Genomic DNA, 18,694 nt, shown 5'->3' on the forward strand with positions numbered 1-18,694 from the left:
CATAATAGCTATAAATATAAATGTATATATATATATTAAATATGGCGGTTTTAAAATTTGTTATACATTGCATTTAGTTTGTCAAAAAAAATCAAAACAGCTATGATTACAAACAAGTTATAATTATGGCAACTGTTATTCTAAACACTCGTTGTTAGTTTAATTTACCAAGTAGTATCTACTAATTATAATTTAAATTAGAAGTTGTTAGTTTATAATTTGTATATTAATAAGTAAATAATTAGTGACAAAAATTTTAATTTTAAAACAATTTAGAATGTGAAAATTTACTTTGTTATTTTCATATATTTAGACTTAGTTCTTGATTCATAGTTTTTTGTAGTTAAAAATGAATTTAAAAATAAGCACAAGAAAATGGTTGACAAAGTTTAATAAAAATTTCTTTTAATAATAAAAGTTTTTGTCATGTCGCATCGCAATAACCAGGAAATTATTACGAAATTCAAAATTTTGAAATTATTTTAAAAAATGGCACTAGTCTTCTAATATCTTAACATAATAAACTTTAAACTAGAACGTTGAAACTTTTTATTCATGTACTACTATGTCTTGTCTCCAGTAGGTGTCAATTTAGTTGGTCATTTTATCGTTTTCTAAATATTTTCTTAGTTTTATAAATGTTTAAGTTTCAGTAGAAATTTTTTAAACCTCGATTAGAAACTGTTTTAAACTGTTTACTTTCGGCCCTTGAGCAATTTTGTCAAAATTAATTAATGTTTTGAAGTTGCATTATTTTATTAGGAAACTTTTTATTAACCTGCTCAAAAATTTCAATAGAATATGCTATTTAATGTAAATAGATTATTATTATTATTATGTTTGGAATTAAAAAGTAAAAATTTACTTCAAATTTTTTAATGTAATTACTAAAGTTTAATTACACTTAGTTGATTGTGTAAAACAAATTTATGGGAAGCAAGCCTTATAATTTTGATTTATATATAGCAAAGAAAATTGAGTTGAATATTACAAGTTTAAAACGAACAGGTCGACACATATACAAGAATTTTTAAAGTTATAATTCTTAAAGAATACAAAAAATTACCATGTCATTTCATTTACTTGACCATGACATTAGTTTAGTGACACTCCAACATATTCTTTAAAATTTTAATGTAACTAAATAATTTTTACATTTATATAATTTTTGTTTATGTTTGAACCACTGGGTTAAGGTATTGGAATATTCATTTAAGAGAATGTAAAAACAATCACCAGGACACACATTTATTTATAGTGATGTACCGGACTCACTATCCGGGTCCGGGTCCGGCCGGATATTACCATTTTTGTCTGATATCCGGATCCGGCCGGATTCTAATTTGAAAAAAAAGTCCGGATCCGGGTCCGGCCGGATCCTAACAGAGATCCGGCCGGACCCGGATCTAGTTAGTAAAAAAGAGCATACCGAAAAGTAGTTTTTCAAAATCAAACCCTTTGTAAATTAATAAGAGTCATTTTCGTCAGTTAAAACTAAACACCTACCGTGATTGGCTCATTTTGTACACGTGACTAATTTACATTTGTTTACATTTAAACTATGAAATAAACATTTCAGAAATGCAACTTTTTACATATGTTGAACTTTGGAATGAATACTTGCATTATTTATTGTTTAAAGTTGAGCTCAGAGAATACTTAGAGTTAATACGGTTGAATGTACGAGCCAATGAGAATCATATGACGAAATGTTTTAAACTAAATACTGATGCAACAAAACATCAGAACATGACAGGCAGTTTATATGTAAGCAGTTAGTTAGTTTGGTGTGCAGCTTGATGCAACAAATTATCTTGAACTTTTTTGTGAATGCTTGTTGTAAGTAGTGTTTTGTTTTAAAAGTGAATATTTCAACTGGTGTTTAATTGTTTAAATATTTATGCCAGGTTTATAGTTTTTTACAGTTTCCTGTTTACTAAAAGTTTTATTTAATTTTTAGTTTATTGTTTTAAGTCTTTTGATATAGATTTAAAGAGCTTTCAGTTTTTAAAGTGTTACCAAAGTAATTAATAATTTTGTATATGCTAGTATTTCTTTTTGTGTTTTATATAAAAGATTCATCACTCAAAACCGTCGTGTCTGATTATAGAAAGTAGTCTCAGTTAGAATTAGTATTTGTTAGATAATAATTAAATAAGGCAGGATTTAAATATGATGGGTAGTACTAATAAGTTAAGTGTACCACAATCAGTCCACAACTTTACTACCAAATTGTCAACCGTTGCTAGCTGTTCTACTGATTATTAGATTAAAGTAATTTTTTCAGTTTTTAAGAACCTCATTCTGACTCAGACTTGTTTATACTCACTCTAGATAGTTCTAATGACGTAAACAGTGGCAACCCTGCTAGTTTGAAAATTTTTGGAAATTTTAGAAAATCTTGGACTGCCTCAGGCTAGTTTAGTTTTTTATAAAAACTCAGGCTAGTTTTCTTTTAGATTTTGAATGGGTTTGAGCTGATCCAGTTTTTAATATTTTGTAATTTTCTAGTGTATTTTGTTCAAGAACTTGATTTCAGATTTTAATTGTAAATAACACCTAAATTTGTAAACCTTGTGGCTAGCTGTTCTACTTATTATTAGATTAAAGTTCTTTTTTTTCAGTTTTTAAAAACATCATTTTGACTCAGGCTAGTTTATACTAGTGATGTACCGGACTCACTATCCGGGTCCGGGTCCGGCCGGATATTGCTATTTTTGTCTAATATCCGGATCCAGCCGGATTCTAATTTGAAAAAAAAGTCCGGATCCGGGTCTGGTACATCACTACTTATTTATCGTTCAAAGATATATATTTATTACTTAAGTTCAAGTACTATTTTTTAATTGAAATTAAAACTTATGTTATTTAAAAAGCTTAAAAAATATCTAATCAGCAAAATAAATTTAAATATTAAGGAAGTTAAAATTTCAAGTTTTAAAGAAAACTAGAAAGGACACTATATATAGTAATATCTTAACATTTACAATAATTGAAGTTTTATTTATTCTTTGTTATTACAGTTGTTTTTCTACTAGAAGGCTAACTTTTTTAAGAGTATAAATGAGCGAATTACTGTTTATAAAATACACTCTTCAGAATTAAAAAAATTATAAATTATAATATATTATTATCGTTATCTATACATCCTTTTCTATTTACATTATAAGAAAAAGTGCTCTAATTCGATAGTAGACAATTAAGTAACTTTTCTAAGTGTTTCATTAAAAGCTACTATAGAAAATACTCTTTATAATCGAACAAACAAAATAGTGCCACACTACTGAAAAATGTCTAGACACACCCCTTCTTAAAACTAAAACCACTTATCTTTAACTTATTTTCTGACCAAAAAAGCATTCTTAAAAAAGCAGAAGAGTGCAACTTTTTTTTGACACAACAAAAAGATGTAAAAAAAGCCTACGAAGATTTGTATAAAAAACTAAACATTCGAGATAAATTGAACTACTAAGCATAAGTACAGGAAAGCTCAAGCAAGATTCAAGATCTTTTTCAAAGACCAAAAAATTAAATAAATAAGATCAAATAAGTGAAAAGATTAGTGATAAAAATTCATTTGAAGAAGAAGAAGTAAGTTATAGCTAACAAAAGGAGTTTAATTGTAGTTGTAGACAAGTAAACTAATAAAAATATTCTATATTGATGGCTGCAACAAATTACTAGAAAATACAAGTGGAGAAGCAAAAAGAGGACAAAACAAGCTACAAAATTTTAAGAAATTGAAGAAATATTTTCGAGTGAAGAGGTAAATATATATTTTTTTACCTAATTATTAAATAACTCAATTTTCAAACATTCTTTTGTTTTAGACTAAAGATATATCGAATGAAACAGACGGTATACCAAATAAAAAAGAAAAAGTTAATAGTTACTGGATTTGTTTTTAGCAGTTCTAATTTGATATTACTAATTAGTATTAAACTTTTTTAATAACTACTACTTTTAATTTTTTCAATAACTATTACTTTCAGTTTTGCATTTATTACTTCTTAATTCTAGTGAGTACCGAAGTCTAAGCTATGTACCAGAAAAGCTTGGTCACGATGTCGACATAAAAACTTTAAGAAAGTTGTATAATTTGGAAACCAGTATATTTGAAGGGGGATTCCGTATTCATTAAAAAACATGTTTCTGAAAAAAATTAAAACTTTGATCCTGCTTTCTTACAGTTGGTGTTAAGAAATCAATTCCAAAAAAAAATAGGGCATTGTTTAGAGCACACGCCAATAGCGAAGTTCCAGGTTAGTCATAAATAAAACTTTGAAGTAAGGTTTTTTAAAACACGTTTAAAACTATTAGGTAAGACCTCAAGCTGAAAAAGATGACTTTTTCAAAATAACATCCTATCGGACAAACAACATTACATATTTGATTGAAAAATTTTCAAAAAGCGACAAGTTAAGGCAACCCAGGCGATTTAAAGTTTTAAACAAAACTTTAATGAGACGTTTAACGCCACACGAAGTTAAAATTGAGAGTTATAATAAGTGAGTTAAAAAAAGACTGTTTGTAACTTGTATGTATGATGTTATTATTAATAATACTTCATGTCAGGTACACATCAAGTGAACACCATCATGCCGCAAATTATGCTGATATACTATCTCAGCGTTTCCCAAAGTGGGCAAAGGGTACCATAGGCAGTTAAGGAACCAACGGGGGCCATGAGGTCATAGTTTTAAACTTACACTAGGTATTCAGGAGTTGTTGATAAAGAGCAAAAAAAAGGTCTTGGTGCTTTTATTGGTAGTTTTTCGAGTAATCTTGTTGAAGGGGCCGTAGCTTTTTTAAATTCTTTAAAGGGGCCATTTGAAAAAAAGTTTGGAAAACCCTGCACTACCTGAAGCTGTAGTAAGAAAAATGATTTCTGAGCACAAAAAATGGAAAAGAATGGATTGGTTTTCCGAATTAGTCAGCATTTAAAAAAGCTTTAGTAGTATGCAATGATGGAAAAGCGAAAAAGTAGCTTGGGTTTATTAAACTTCTATAGAATTTAAATCGTTTTTTATTAATTTTATATGTTTAATAGTTCTACTTTGATTAGTCAAAGTTTTAGTTAGTGCGTAAATAATTTAAACACTCCTTTATTTAAAAACATAAATATTTCAGAAACCTTAGAAAGCTTAACTACGACACTTTCAATTGTAGCATGTAAACGGATGAAAACTTTATAACTTTAAGAAACTACTTAAAAATAAATAAAAGTAAAAAAGCTTTGCTACATTTGGATGCTATTGAGTTAGTTGTTAAAAAAATGGATGGTATGGAAAAACGGCCATTTTACTATGCTCTCTCATTAGCAAGTAAGTTTTAAGTCTATAGCACAACTTTGTTTTTTATTTAATTTTACATGTAAATAAAAACATAATAGCAAAATTTTATTCTAACCATTTAGGTAATGGTCAAAACAAACCACCCTTACCTGTGGCAGAGTTTCTTTCAGCCGGGCACACCGTGGAACAGGTCGGACCATGGCTAAATAACTTTTTCTTTCAATTACAGCGGTTAATTATTAGTATTTTAATAAGTTCTATAAAAACTAAATTTAGTCTAATTTCAACTAACATTTATTGAGTTCTTAAAAATTTTTTAACAGTTTCACAAGTTTTAATGTATGGAAAATTTAAATTGAGTACTCGGTTTTAATCCATGCAATTTGTCGAATTGTTAATAAAGAAAAAGTAGGTGATTATTTAAATAAGTAAATAAAGCCTCTACCGGCTAATTAACAATTTCTAGTTGACACTTTTTAAATTCATGTAATTTTTCAATGTTTAGAGATAGTTTACTGCGTAAGTTTTAATAACGTTTTTTTTATATCTATTTTTTAACTTTATTTAAGATTTTTTTCATTTTTTTAGGTATTGTAATTGTATCGAGAGTAACGAAATGAATAATGTTGTATAAAACAAGATGGGTTGAAAAATAAGTTGATTCATCTCTGCTCGTCCCACATAATAAGACCAATAACTAACAGACTCGCAAATTTAATTACAAAAGAAGTAGTAAAAAACGTTTATGCTTAAATATGATCAATTATACGACTTTAACAGAGTTAACAAAAAATTTTGGTCACTTGTGCGATTTAGCCTTTCACAAAATAAATTTAGAAAAACAATAGGTTTTTTATATAAGTAAATTTTAAGGAACTCAAAAATAAGTCAATGAAGATAACAAAAATGAATTTCCTTTTATTAATGTACTTAGTTATTAAAAACAGTTTCTAGTTTATCTATATACTTAGATCGCATACAAATAATTAAATGATAAAATTTGTGGGATAAATTGAGTAAAAGATCAAGAAGTAAATGATCTGGATGAAGGAAAATTGACAATAATAAACTAAAGGCATGTAAAACAACGGCAAAAAAATCTATTTTTGAACGGTTGTTCACAAGATTTTATAACACTCGTCTAGAGTCAGAAAAACCGACCGGGAAAAATTTCATACTTTTTACTAAAGTTCATAACACCTTTGCTGATATCTTACATGCCATTAGTCCCGCTATGGACGGGGATAACGATCTCCGAAGACGATAAAGCAATAATAATAAATGAACAATTAAATTGACACCTACTTGAGACAAGACCTAGTAGCACACGCATAAAAAGTTTCAACGTTCTAAGGTAATGTTTATCATGTTAGAGTTTTAGAAGAAAAATGTTAAGCTTTAGTTAAACGTTGAATTATATAGTAACTAGTCTTTGTATTCGACACTCAACCATTTAAACAAAAACGGTAAAATGACCAATTAAGTTGACAACGACTGGAGACAAGACCTAGTAATACACGAATAAAAAGTTTCACCGTTCTAGGTTAAATTTTAGTATGTTAAAGTATTAAAAGACTAGTGCTATTTTTTTTACTAGAATTTCTAAATTTTGAATTTAGTAATAATTTCCTGCTTATGCATCGCAACTATTCCAAAATGATTTTGATAATCAAAAAGTTAAGTCGTTTGGTAGCTAAATCAAGAATCTAAAAGTTGTTTAACTTTTTTTACGTATAATAAAATTAAAATTTGAAGACAAAAAAAATATAAATTTTAGCTTTGCTTTTAAAACAAATTAAGAATTTTAAAATTCGATGAAAAACTGATTTTTGCTATAATATACTAAACTGTTTTTTTAATATCATAATATGTTGTTCATAGATCTAAAAAATATTTTTAAGCTATACTATTGTGACAATGTAATTGATACTTTCAAAAAGGTTAAGTTAAGTTTAACTGTTTTTTGTTTGTAGCTGTTTTGTAATTAATGTAAACTTAACTGCTCAGATTAAAGATAATTGTTTGAAACTTTAATAAACTCTTAATTTAACTCAATTAACAAAACTATTGCTCTACTTTATAGAAGTGTATAAATAACTTTAAAAAAACTTGGTTTTTTTTTTCTAAATTTAATAATGTATTTACCAAGTTATTTTTGTTTATGTAAAATAAAGTAAAATGATATAAACTGATATGAGGCTAATAGTCAAAAAAAAAAATTATTACAAGTTATATAACCACAACTTTAACACTTTTTTAATACATTGCCTGTGAAAAACATAAACTTTACATTGTCTTAAACCTAAATAAGTGTGTTTAAGTTTTCTAAGTTAGTTTGTTAACTTTATACATTGAAAAGCTACATTTTAAAAAGTTATGTTTCTTATTCACGTTCGTTATCAAAAAGTTGTGAGTGTATTCAAAACTTTAGAAGTGTTTCACTTATTTGTTTAATTTGTTGTTATATGTAATACAAACAAAAATATAATTAGTTACAGTTTCTATTTAGCTACAAAATATACGATTTTAAAACAGTAATGATCTTATTTAGCCGTAATTAGGAGGGTTTAAAAGTAGCTAATAATATAGAATTTCAAGTTTAAAGTTTAATACAATGGGACTTGAAATTAAACAATAACTTAAACACTAATGTTTAAGAAAAAAATGTTTTGTTTATAAAAAAGTAAAAGATAGTTGTAACTCATTACATGTGTAACCGTTTTTATTTAAAGGAATATAATTTTTTTAAACAAATTAATAAATAATTGTTCAAAATAATAAGTACGTGTTTATGGAAAATAAAAGTGGATGAACAATTATTTAATTTTAGTAGTATACAACTTTACAAAACATTTATCATACAAGCCATTAAGAATATAAATTTTAAAATAGTGATACATTTTCGTATTTGATAGTATGGCAGAACACTTATTTATTTACTCGTTTGAGCTTCAATTTATCATGTTTTATTTCTTACTTTGAAGAGAAAACGTCAGTTTGAGATAATCTTTTTAAAAAGTAAACATACTGGGACAAAGCTAACATTAACTCAAGTACTTTAAACAACCTATACATTTTTTTTGACAAATTGACCAAAAATATTTGTAATTTAGAAAACACAAAAAATAAGTTTAATTGAGTGTGACAGTGTTTCATGGAACGTATAGAAGTTTTTAGGCGTAAAAATAACTTAAGAAAAAAGTTATGTTAAAAAAAGAAATAACAAAAAAGCATTAATTGTAACTAAACTCTTACCATCATTTGTTGTAGCAGTAGAGTGTAGAATATGTTAATTTCAGAAGTTTTGATGTATAAACAAAAATAAATTCTTCTGTAGCTGTATATGCACTAAATAGACAGACAAACCTTATTTTAAAACCTTTTTATAAAAATCATTCACTGAAAAGCATATAAGAAGATGTTTTATTAAGTATTGCTCATCAGAAATGACTATTTCTACTTAGAATTAATATGTTGAAAAAATAAATACTTTGACGAAAAACTTAAAATGTGGTTATTTAATGTTTAACAATTATTGAAAAAGTTTTGTACAAAGATTTCGAAAACTTTTTTTAATCAATGGATTACCACCTATTGTTCTATTGTTTGCAATAAACTAACAAAGCTTAACTTACACACCAACAAAAGAGTGTTAAATTATTACCAACAAAGTTGCGTTAATTAAATGAGACATGTCTTTAATGTTTTCTTTTATTTGTGAAATTTTAAAATTTTACTAAGAAAAAACAAAATATTAAACAACTAATGTCACAAATTTGTTACAATATTTATTTGTTAACTAGTTTTTATAGTTTAAAAAATTAAATCTATACAAACATCAATTTATTTTATTTTAATTGGTTTTTAACAAACTTTGTCTCTACCAAAAACGTTACTTTATATTGGTAAAGAATAGAAATTTAAATATCTTTAAGTTTTTATATATTTTTTTTAGAAAACATTACTCAAAAAGAAAGGTATAGCTTTATGTTTTAAAAATTGATAATTTTTAACTCATGCAGTCGATAAAAAACTTTTCCGTACTAGTAACATTATTTTGCTGTCATTGTTAAGTTATTTTTCAGTTATTTGTTGAAACTAAGTATTAATTAAATACCTAATTAAATAATTAAATTTTACTTTTTTTTAAATAGTGTTTGTAGTATGAAAAGTGCTACTACTAATAGGTCGTCTCTATATGAGTTAAAGCGGTATAAAGTCGAAACAAGAGACACAAGCAGGTAAACTATTAATATTAGTAAATTGGTTTTTACGATAATTTGAAAAGAGTTTCAATTTTTTACATTATAATAGTATTGTAAGACAAAAAATAAAAAAAGAGGACAATATTATAATTAAAGTCTGGATTTATCATACATGTTTGATTAACATTTAGGTTTAGTATAGGTGAAATTTTATCGACAATAAAGCCTGTGATACCAGCTAATGTTGATAGAAGATTAGGGCCGCCTCTAGATTTTTCTTTTAGTGAAGCTCAGAAAATGTCAGGTAAGTATTGGTTTAATCCTAACTATCGTTAAACTCTTTAAAAATTGTTAAAAACGTTTTACAAATATTCAGAATTATTTAAAGCTTATAACAAACTATTTTATTACTATTACTAACAAATTATTATTACTAAAACTAACAAACTATAATATTTAAAAACTATTCTAGTAAAATAGAGCTTTGTTACTTTATAACAAAAACTCATGTCATTCTAAAAACAATAACCATGGTAGTTAAAATATGTAAGTTGATTATTCACCATCATAATTTTAGAGAAAATTCTATCTATTATTGAAAATTGATTTCCTCTATGTGAGCAAAATATATTTGATAAACGTGGAATTACTACAAACACGCATAGGGTATCATATGGAATAGGGTTGGGCAACTTTTTTAGTTGCTCAGATAAAATAACTAAAAAAAACTTTTTGCAGGACAGACTTATTAAAAAAGTCTAGTTATTTATTGTTATAAGTGTTACATATCATTAAATGAATATTTATTAAAGTTACTACTAACAAAAAATGTTGAGTTGTTTATACTATGCCCGTTGAAGATAGGCATTTTTAACTTAAAAAAATTACCTATGTTAAGTGTTGAAATAATTATCATGATATTAGTAAACTATTGTTACTTCTTTAAAACTTCAATGATAAATTTTTAAAATTTTATTACAATACAATGTTTCACTCGTTTAAAAAAACGATATCTTCAGTCGTTTAAAATCTGTAAAAATTTATGTGATAACAAGTAGGAAGACATTAGGCTAAACTTGAAATAAAAGAAGTTAAAAAGAAAAAATGTATAACAAAAAACTGAATAAAATCTAATTAAAACCTATAGTTTAAAGTTACTAGCGTATGATGATTTTAATGTTGCTAGGCTAAATTTAGGAAAATGCACGTTACTTAATAATTATACAATCTTAAAACTTAAAGAAATAAATAAAAAATATACAATAAAAAATAATTCTACTAACATTTAGTGGCCTTGTGAAATCTGTAGATAACTAACAAAGAAAAACATCTCTTTAACTAAACCTTTAAGTTAAGTTTACTCGTTTAAAAAAAAAAAAAAAAATGGCTGTTGTATTATGACGTAATTATATATTGGTTTAAATACTTGTACAAATTAAAATAGATATTTTTTTATCAAAACGCTCTTAAGTTTTGAAATAAAGCTTCTTAAAGTGTATACAAGAGCATATTAACTCGTTCCTTTTATTTAAAGATGTTTCCCAGTCAGCGTTCGCTATTTCCATTTTTTCATAGGAGCAGGTCCTGCAGATTCTCTGCGGTTTCCTTATGTGTCCGATGTGGTGTAAAATTTCCCATTTGATGTTGTAGTTAGTGTTGTTGCGTTTTAGCTTCCAAATATATTTGGATAGTTCGGTTCCGTTATCCTTGTAAATTTTTATATCTCTTTTGTGGCTATACCACCTTTTCTTGAAAGTTCCTCCTTCTTTAAAACTAAGTATTTAGCTCCAAATGTTAATAAATACTTTTTTCTTATTACTTTAGCATGGAATTTTTCTTTTTGTTAGTAAAACAAAAACCTTAATAGTTTGATTTATATATTATAAAACAAAGTTTACAAAGTTTTACTTCAAAGTTGTTTTTTTAAAAAGTACTTGATAAAAATTTAAAACATACTATTTTTAAAACCACGATAACTCGAGTCCTTCAAGTTTTATATTTTGAAATAAATCTTTTCATTAAAAAAGCCCTTAAGGTGGGCTCAGTGTGAAATATTTGATTTATCAAGTTAATTAACTTAATTCTATATATATATATATTGCACAAACTTCTTTTAAGTTTTTTTTGTAATGTAAAAGTATAGTTTAATTTTTATAAGTGTTATAAGTATAAAATAATTAAATTGCGATAAAGTAAAATACCAGTTTTAATTTTTTAATTTATGCTACCGCAAAAAGTAGTTTATAAGTATTAGAACAAACTAACACATTTGAAAAAGAAAAAAAAAAACTTTTTTTAAGTGTTTACCTCTAAATATACTGTAATTTAATGTGATTTAAAAAGACAACATTAGAAAAAGAGCTACCTGTAACTAGTTTTAGTTATATTTTGTTAATACAGATTTTACAAGAGTAACACCTAGAAATGGATTAAATAATTATATAGCTGTACCAGTACCTATTGACAAAATGAATGTTAAGCTAAAAGAAAGCAAGCTTATTACTAAGAGAGAAGACAAAGAAATTAAGAAAAGTTATTGCAAGTATATAAGGTGTGTTGATATAAAAATTCTCACTATAAAAGTGTAGATGAAATCCAAACTCAAGTTATTTTTTTTACTTAAACAAATTAAAACTTAAATGTTAAAGCAAGTTTTTGATAAGCTTTTATACCATTTCTTTGTGGTAACTTTTACAAAATTTATAGTAGTTAGTTATGAAAGGGACATAAATAAGGTGAAAGTTTATTTACTTTGCAAATTAAAATAACTTTATTCAAAAAATATAACAAAACACATTTCATTTTTTCATAAGTTTGTTTGAGTACTTTCAAATAAGTCTTGTCAAAAGTTTTATCTTACTAAACTAAACTAAATTGAAATTAAAATAAAATTTTAATTTAGTTATAACGTTAACATTTAAAAATATAAAATGACGTAATAGTCAAGTGCAAAACTAATTAGGTGCTAATACTAAAGAACTTTGCTGTACTAATAAAACTTGTTAGATTAAAATCAAACTAAAATAAACCAGCGATAAAAACTAACAATAAAAATAAAACTACAGTTTTCAAAAATTACGGAACCAGTTACTTTAAAATTACTTAATATAACGATTTGAAATTCTAGTTTGTTATTCGAAGTTTTTCTGTTTACAAAAACTGGGCCTTAAAGATTGAATGCATAAGGCTTTCAGAATATGTAACTAAAAAGAGTTCTCCGCTCTCACTAAAACTGAAAAGTCATCTTTTTTATAATTTCTCGAACACTCATAGTTGTCCAATTGCAGAGAAGTATTTTTTCGCAGGTTTCTCCAAACGACCATCAAACCAGCTTTTCAAGATTTTCGGAACATGCTGATCGATTCTTACGTGAAACCTTTGAGATATTTTTCTAACGTAGTCACTACACAGTGAAATCTAAATTTATAGATGATGTTACTTTTTTTTTTCAAATATCGCAAAGGTTTCACGTAAAAATCGATCAGCATGTTCCGAAAGTTTTGAAAATTATAGTTTTATTTCAATTTCAATTCAGTTTAATTTCAGTTAATAGTTTAACTAAGATACAATTTTTTACAAAACTTACTTGAAAGTATGTACTCAAATAAATTTATAAAACAATTAAATGTGTTTTTTATATTTTTTGAATAAGTTCTGCACCGCAAAAAAGTTGCTAAAAAAAGTATGTATACAATAAAGTATCCGATAAGGTACGTGCTATTGTTATTGATTGTACGCAATAAATGTCAAAATGAAGTCGGATCAAAAACTTCTTTTTTTATTTAGTTTAATTATTTTATTTAACAAATACAATTGATAAACGAAAATATAACTTTAACGTGATTAATGATAATACAAAACAAATGTTTGAAACGGGAACGGGTCAAAATTGCACGAAGACAAATTTGCACGAGGAAACGAAATCGCACGAATACAATTTTGCACCAAGGGTTAATTTTTCACGAGTTACATTTATGCATGAGAGTAAAAAAAAACAAAAAAATTATAAAGACACAGGAAAAATAAACTAAAAGAAAAATTAATAAAGAAACAAAAAGAAAGAAAAAAAGTTTCTGACCGAGGGTAAGGGTTAGGGGTAACAGTGATAGTCAAAAAAAAAAACTAATAAAAACAAAAAAATAAAATATTTTAAGCTACCGACCGAGAGTAAGGGTTAGGGGTACAATGATAGTAAAAAAATAATAATAAATCAAAAAAAGAAGTATATATACTTTTTTAAACAATGATAATAAAAATATAAAAAACAAGCTACCGATCAAGGGTAAGGGTTGAGGGTAACAGTGATAAAAAAAAATTGTAATTAATAAGAAAATTTAAAAAAATTGAAAAAAATTCAACCCGTACAAAATTGTATCCGTGCAAAATTGTCTGCTTGTGCAAAAGTGTCTTCGTGCAAAATTGTCTGCTGGTGCAAAAATTTTTTTGTGCAAAAGTGACCCTTCGTGTAAAAGTGTCTTTATGCAATATTATCTTCGTGCAATTTTATCACTTCGTGCAAAAGTATCTTCGTGCAATTTTGTCCCCTCGTGCAATTTTTTACGCTCGTGCAAATTTGACAGCTACCCGTTTGAAACATGTTAAAATAATCTACAGTAGATGTTTGTAATTTTCTTAAGTTTACAAAGATACTATCTATTTAAAGGATTTAAATTTTTTTTTTTCAAAACGGTAAAGTACGCATTACACTAAAGGTAAAAATGTTTACTTGGGATCAAAGTGAATACCTTATCGGGTACTTTAATCTTAGCACATAACATGCTGATAAACAGCGTTAAATTATTACTTAAGAAGTTTTTTAATTATTAATAAGTATCAATTGGACTTGAATTTATTGAACAGTATGTGTGCAACGCATTATCTTTTAAAAATTTCTATTAAAATATTAAAAATATATTAAACACTTTTGTGTTAAATATTTTCTAATGATTCATTATATCATTTTAATTTAAAATTAGTATGATAAGTTAATTTTTTTTAGTTTATTATAAAAATTAATTAAGTCAACTAAAACTAATTGTGTTACTTTAAACAACTAATTTTACAGATATTAAAGACTTTTAACCTCTATATACTTGTCTTATACTTATACATTAATGTAAATTAAAAAAAATTGTACAATGTTAAATAATATTGACTAATATTAACTAATGCTATAGCCTTATTTTAAAACATATGATTTTCAGATACCTTAATTAGATAATTATTATCTATTTTTTTAAGTAACAATAAAAAAAAATAAAAACTCAGTGATGCCATAAGAATGAACAACAATAGAATTTCATCATTTAAAGGGTTTCAAAGAATGTTAAACTCTGTTTTGGATAACCCAATAAATTTACAGTGGATCGATCTTTCATTCAACGATATTGAGCATATTGATGAAGTAAGAATATGTTTAGAATAATAGTGCACTATCTATAGTATAATACAGTTTGTTTGTTTGTCCTAGGATAAGACGTAAAATTGTATCCAAGTGGTGAACGACTCGATAACCGAAAGATTTTTTGGTATATCAGGTCCTAGGACCAATTATTTTGAGCTTAATTTTTTGTTGTTCAATAAACAATAACTAATAGTTATGTTTATAAAAATACAGCTGTTTACAGTTTGCATAGAAAACTTTAAACAGCTCATACTGATAATAGCTTAACAAACAAGCTTATAAATTTTATTTTTATAATTTTTCTTACTGTTTACGAATAGATTTTTTTGTTTAGGTACTTACTTGTTATTGATAAACTTAAACACAGCTCAGAAATTTTAATATTTCGAAAAAATTTACCAACATATTTTAGTATAGCCCTTTATTAGTTAAAAGCTGCATGAAACAAAACTTAGTATAGGTTTCCCAAAGTGAGAGATGTAGAATCCTAGTGGGATTTTGGCAATAAGAAGGCGAAAAGTAAATAAATAATTAATTAGTAAAGGGGCAATTGTTATTTTTTTTCGATGTTTCAAAAAGTAGGGTCAGCTGCAGCTGTAAGGTTTTGGAAATGTTTTCATCCATTATGCAAATTTATGCAAATGAGGTAAATTGATAATACAGCAGAATATTGAGAACATTTATACCCTTATCCTTAAACAACTTTAGCTAAATATATAAAAAGTAAACCGAAAAACAAAAGTGTTATTACTTAAAACTTAAAACAAAAATAATTAAAATATTAGCCAATCAAAAGCGACCTTAAAACTGCAGCCGACGCCTAAAAGTAAAGTAAAACTCTACGTCAAAAAGAGATAAATGAAAACCAAGTCTATGTTAGAAGTATTAATATTAAATTGATGGGGTGCATGACTAAGTAATATCTACAAACCGTTTTTTTTTTAATTTCAAATCTCTTTTGAGATACTGCTAATCATAATTTTTAAATGTAGTATTTTTCGGTAATTTATAAAACTAACTTTTAATTAAGTTTGTGGGTATTAGTTAGACCTACCTACTCAATTTTTGTTATTTTCAAGTATATATTACTTTTTTAAACTTTTGAGTTGTGGCTCTTTAAAAAAATTATTAAGAATTTTTGTGTCGGAATTTGAATTGTCATATAACCGAATTGAAGTAAACTGACATTTGTTTTAAACGAGATAAAATTGAGTCTAAAATTTCAAATTTATATATTAAGATTTTTCTAAGTTCACAGAAAGAAGCACTATAAAACTTAAATAAACAAAAAAAAATTTAAAAAAAGAACATGACAGTAGAACAGCATAAAATTTTTATAGTTTTAAATTATAAAACTCGTTGTTTGCAGATCTTTGGTTCATAGTTTTTTAAATTGATAGCGACCTTTAAAATTAATTAAGTAACAATCACCTGTTTACAAAAATACTACCTCCTAAACAGTCAAGTTTTGCAGAAAGTTAAAAAGGATGTAGGAATTTTTTAAGCTAGAATTACAAACAAACTTTTAGTTCTAGAATTGATAATAATTAGAAATCTGAAAGCAACGAGAGAGGTTAAGTATTTAGAACTAAAAGATAATGTGCTTTTTATTCTTGTTTGGTTTTGTAATATTTTAATTGTTTAGTTTAGTTTTAAAATGTCTATATTTCTATAATCTTAAATAATTTAAAACTCTAAGTTTATAAGTTTGAATTTAATGTTAAACTTTAAGTTTATAATTTTGAATTAAATAAAAAACTTTAAGTTTATAACTTTAAATTAAATATGCTTTATTGAACGAAAATAAAAGACGCTCAAATTATTTGGTCCTAGGACCTGGTTCGCAGATAAGCCTTTCGGATATCGAGTAGCACACCACGGATACCTGTTAACGTCTTGTCCAGGACTGTTAAATGTTAAATTTTTATATAATAAATCTCAAACTTTTCAATTCAGTAATTAAATGTGTATAAGTTAGGTTTATAAAGATTAGGAAACCTTAATTTAAGCATAGTAAATAAAAAAAATCTAATTTAAGCTAATATTTTTATACCGCATATAAAACATTATAATTACTTCGAACCTATTTAGGTAAGCATTATATGAAATATGGGTAAATAAAAAAAATAATTTTAATGAAGAATAAATATCTTTAATTAAATATTTTTTATATATAAATGTATATGAATAAATACAGTAGTTTTAAATATTTGTTACAGGTCTGCCCATGATAATAAATATTAAAATTAAATAAACTGACCTTTTATTAACTTCTAACAAAAATAATGTAAATTGCATACCAAAATTTGTGCAAGTAAAGCTAAAACATTTTTATTTACTTTAGTTAAAGTTACAACAATTAAAACTACTTCACAAAAGTGAATTAGAAAAAGTTATTACCGCTGAAAAAGTATTATCTAATTAAATAGTTATCAAGTAAGATTTACACTTGATAAAAAATACTTTACATTGATTGCATTTTTTAGTTTAACAAAGGTATTATAAAAATTACAAGTTTTTTTAATACAATCCAAAACCTTTATTTTAATTAACAAAAAATAGATATAATACTGTAGTACTTTACAAAAGCTTGTGGGTTGTAAAGAAACTAATTTTAAGCGTAAAAATTTTTTAACAACACAAGCAAAAAAAATTTTAAAGGTTTTGTTAGAATTTCCAAATTTAAAAGTACTTTACTTGCATTCAAACGAAATAAACAGCATCAAAGAAGTTGATAAGCTTGCCAAGCTAAAAAACTTAAAAAAGTTAACACTGCATGCAAACTTTATAGAACAACATGAATCATACAGGTTAGAAAATAAATACTACTTACAATTTAAAGTTTATATATAATATTGTATTGACAAAATTTTTAGACCATAAAAGTATTAAGTAAAAAAAACGTTTTGCAGTTTTATTTTATTAATATTAAAGTTATAAATGTTTTGGATGCTAAAAACTTATAAGTTTAGCACTGTAACTAAAAAAAAAGTTTGGTCAATGTTCAAAGTTATTTTATCAGATTATACTTAACTGCAATTGAAAAAAAAAGTTTTTAAATTTAAGAATATAAAATACAGTTTGCTTAGACTAAGTATCTTGCATTTTTAAAACTTGTTTTATACGTAAAAAATAAGCATATTTGTCACTAAAAATCTTAAAGAAAGTTTGTTGAAAGTTCAGTACCTCTAAAAAATTATCAGGTGGTATGTTATAGCGAAAATACCGCAACTTCAATTCTTGGATTTCAGTAAAATAATCAAGTCAGATAAAGAAAAGGCAATGTTTTTACAAAGATGCAATTTATTTAAACATAAAAACTAATACAATTTGCTAATATTATTTCTTTACTTTTAATTTTAACTATATTTTTAACTAATATGATATCTAAAGAAACAGCTTATACAATATTGAAACTAATTTTCAAACTTTTTGGTCTATTTATAAGTAATTGTTTACAACTTTAGGTCCTTGACAAGACGTTAAACTGTATCAAAGCAAATAGTGTACGACTCAATAACCGAAAAAGTTTTTCGTACACTAGGTCCTTGGACCAATATTTTTTTGAGCGCTTTTTTGTCGTTAAATAAACTATTATTTTTTAAAAGTCAGCTGAAAGTTGCACAATTAAACTTAATATTAAAATTTTAACAATTAAATTACTAGTTTTGAATAGCTTACTTTAGAAGTTTGCAAAAAATATATTTGCAGTTAGAACTAATAAAAGTAAAAACGAAAATGTGAAAGACAACAACAATAATAATATTTATAATTAATTGGTAATAAAAAAA

At 25.4% G+C, this 18,694-nt stretch overlaps 1 protein-coding gene across 1 annotated transcript; it reads left to right on the forward strand.

Moving 5' to 3' along the window:
- Positions 1–9,452: 9,452 nt before the first annotated feature.
- Positions 9,453–18,333, forward strand: LOC145834535 (leucine-rich repeat-containing protein 51-like). Its single transcript, XM_082941981.1, has 6 exons — positions 9,453–9,535; positions 9,691–9,803; positions 11,900–12,050; positions 14,768–14,903; positions 17,565–17,713; positions 18,107–18,333. The coding sequence occupies exons 1-6, from the start codon at positions 9,459–9,461 to the stop codon at positions 18,225–18,227; spliced, it is 747 nt and encodes a 248-aa protein (XP_082798107.1). The 5' UTR covers positions 9,453–9,458; the 3' UTR covers positions 18,228–18,333.
- The last annotated feature ends 361 nt before the right edge of the window (positions 18,334–18,694 follow it).

This window comes from Thalia democratica, chromosome 4 (assembly GCF_965202585.1).
Source record: "Thalia democratica chromosome 4, ktThaDemo2.hap1.1, whole genome shotgun sequence".
In the NCBI taxonomy this organism is placed as follows: domain Eukaryota; kingdom Metazoa; phylum Chordata; class Thaliacea; order Salpida; family Salpidae; genus Thalia; species Thalia democratica.

Excerpts from the sequence above, each read along its gene's own strand:
- LOC145834535 (XM_082941981.1), top strand. The coding sequence starts at position 9,459 with ATGAAAAGTGCTACTACTAATAGGTCGTCTCTATATGAGTTAAAGCGG. Across the intron at positions 14,904-17,564 it reads ATATTGAGCATATTGATGAA|GTTTTGTTAGAATTTCCAAA; the intron begins GTAAGAATATGT and ends AAAATTTTAAAG. Across the intron at positions 17,714-18,106 it reads GAACAACATGAATCATACAG|GTGGTATGTTATAGCGAAAA; the intron begins GTTAGAAAATAA and ends AAAAATTATCAG.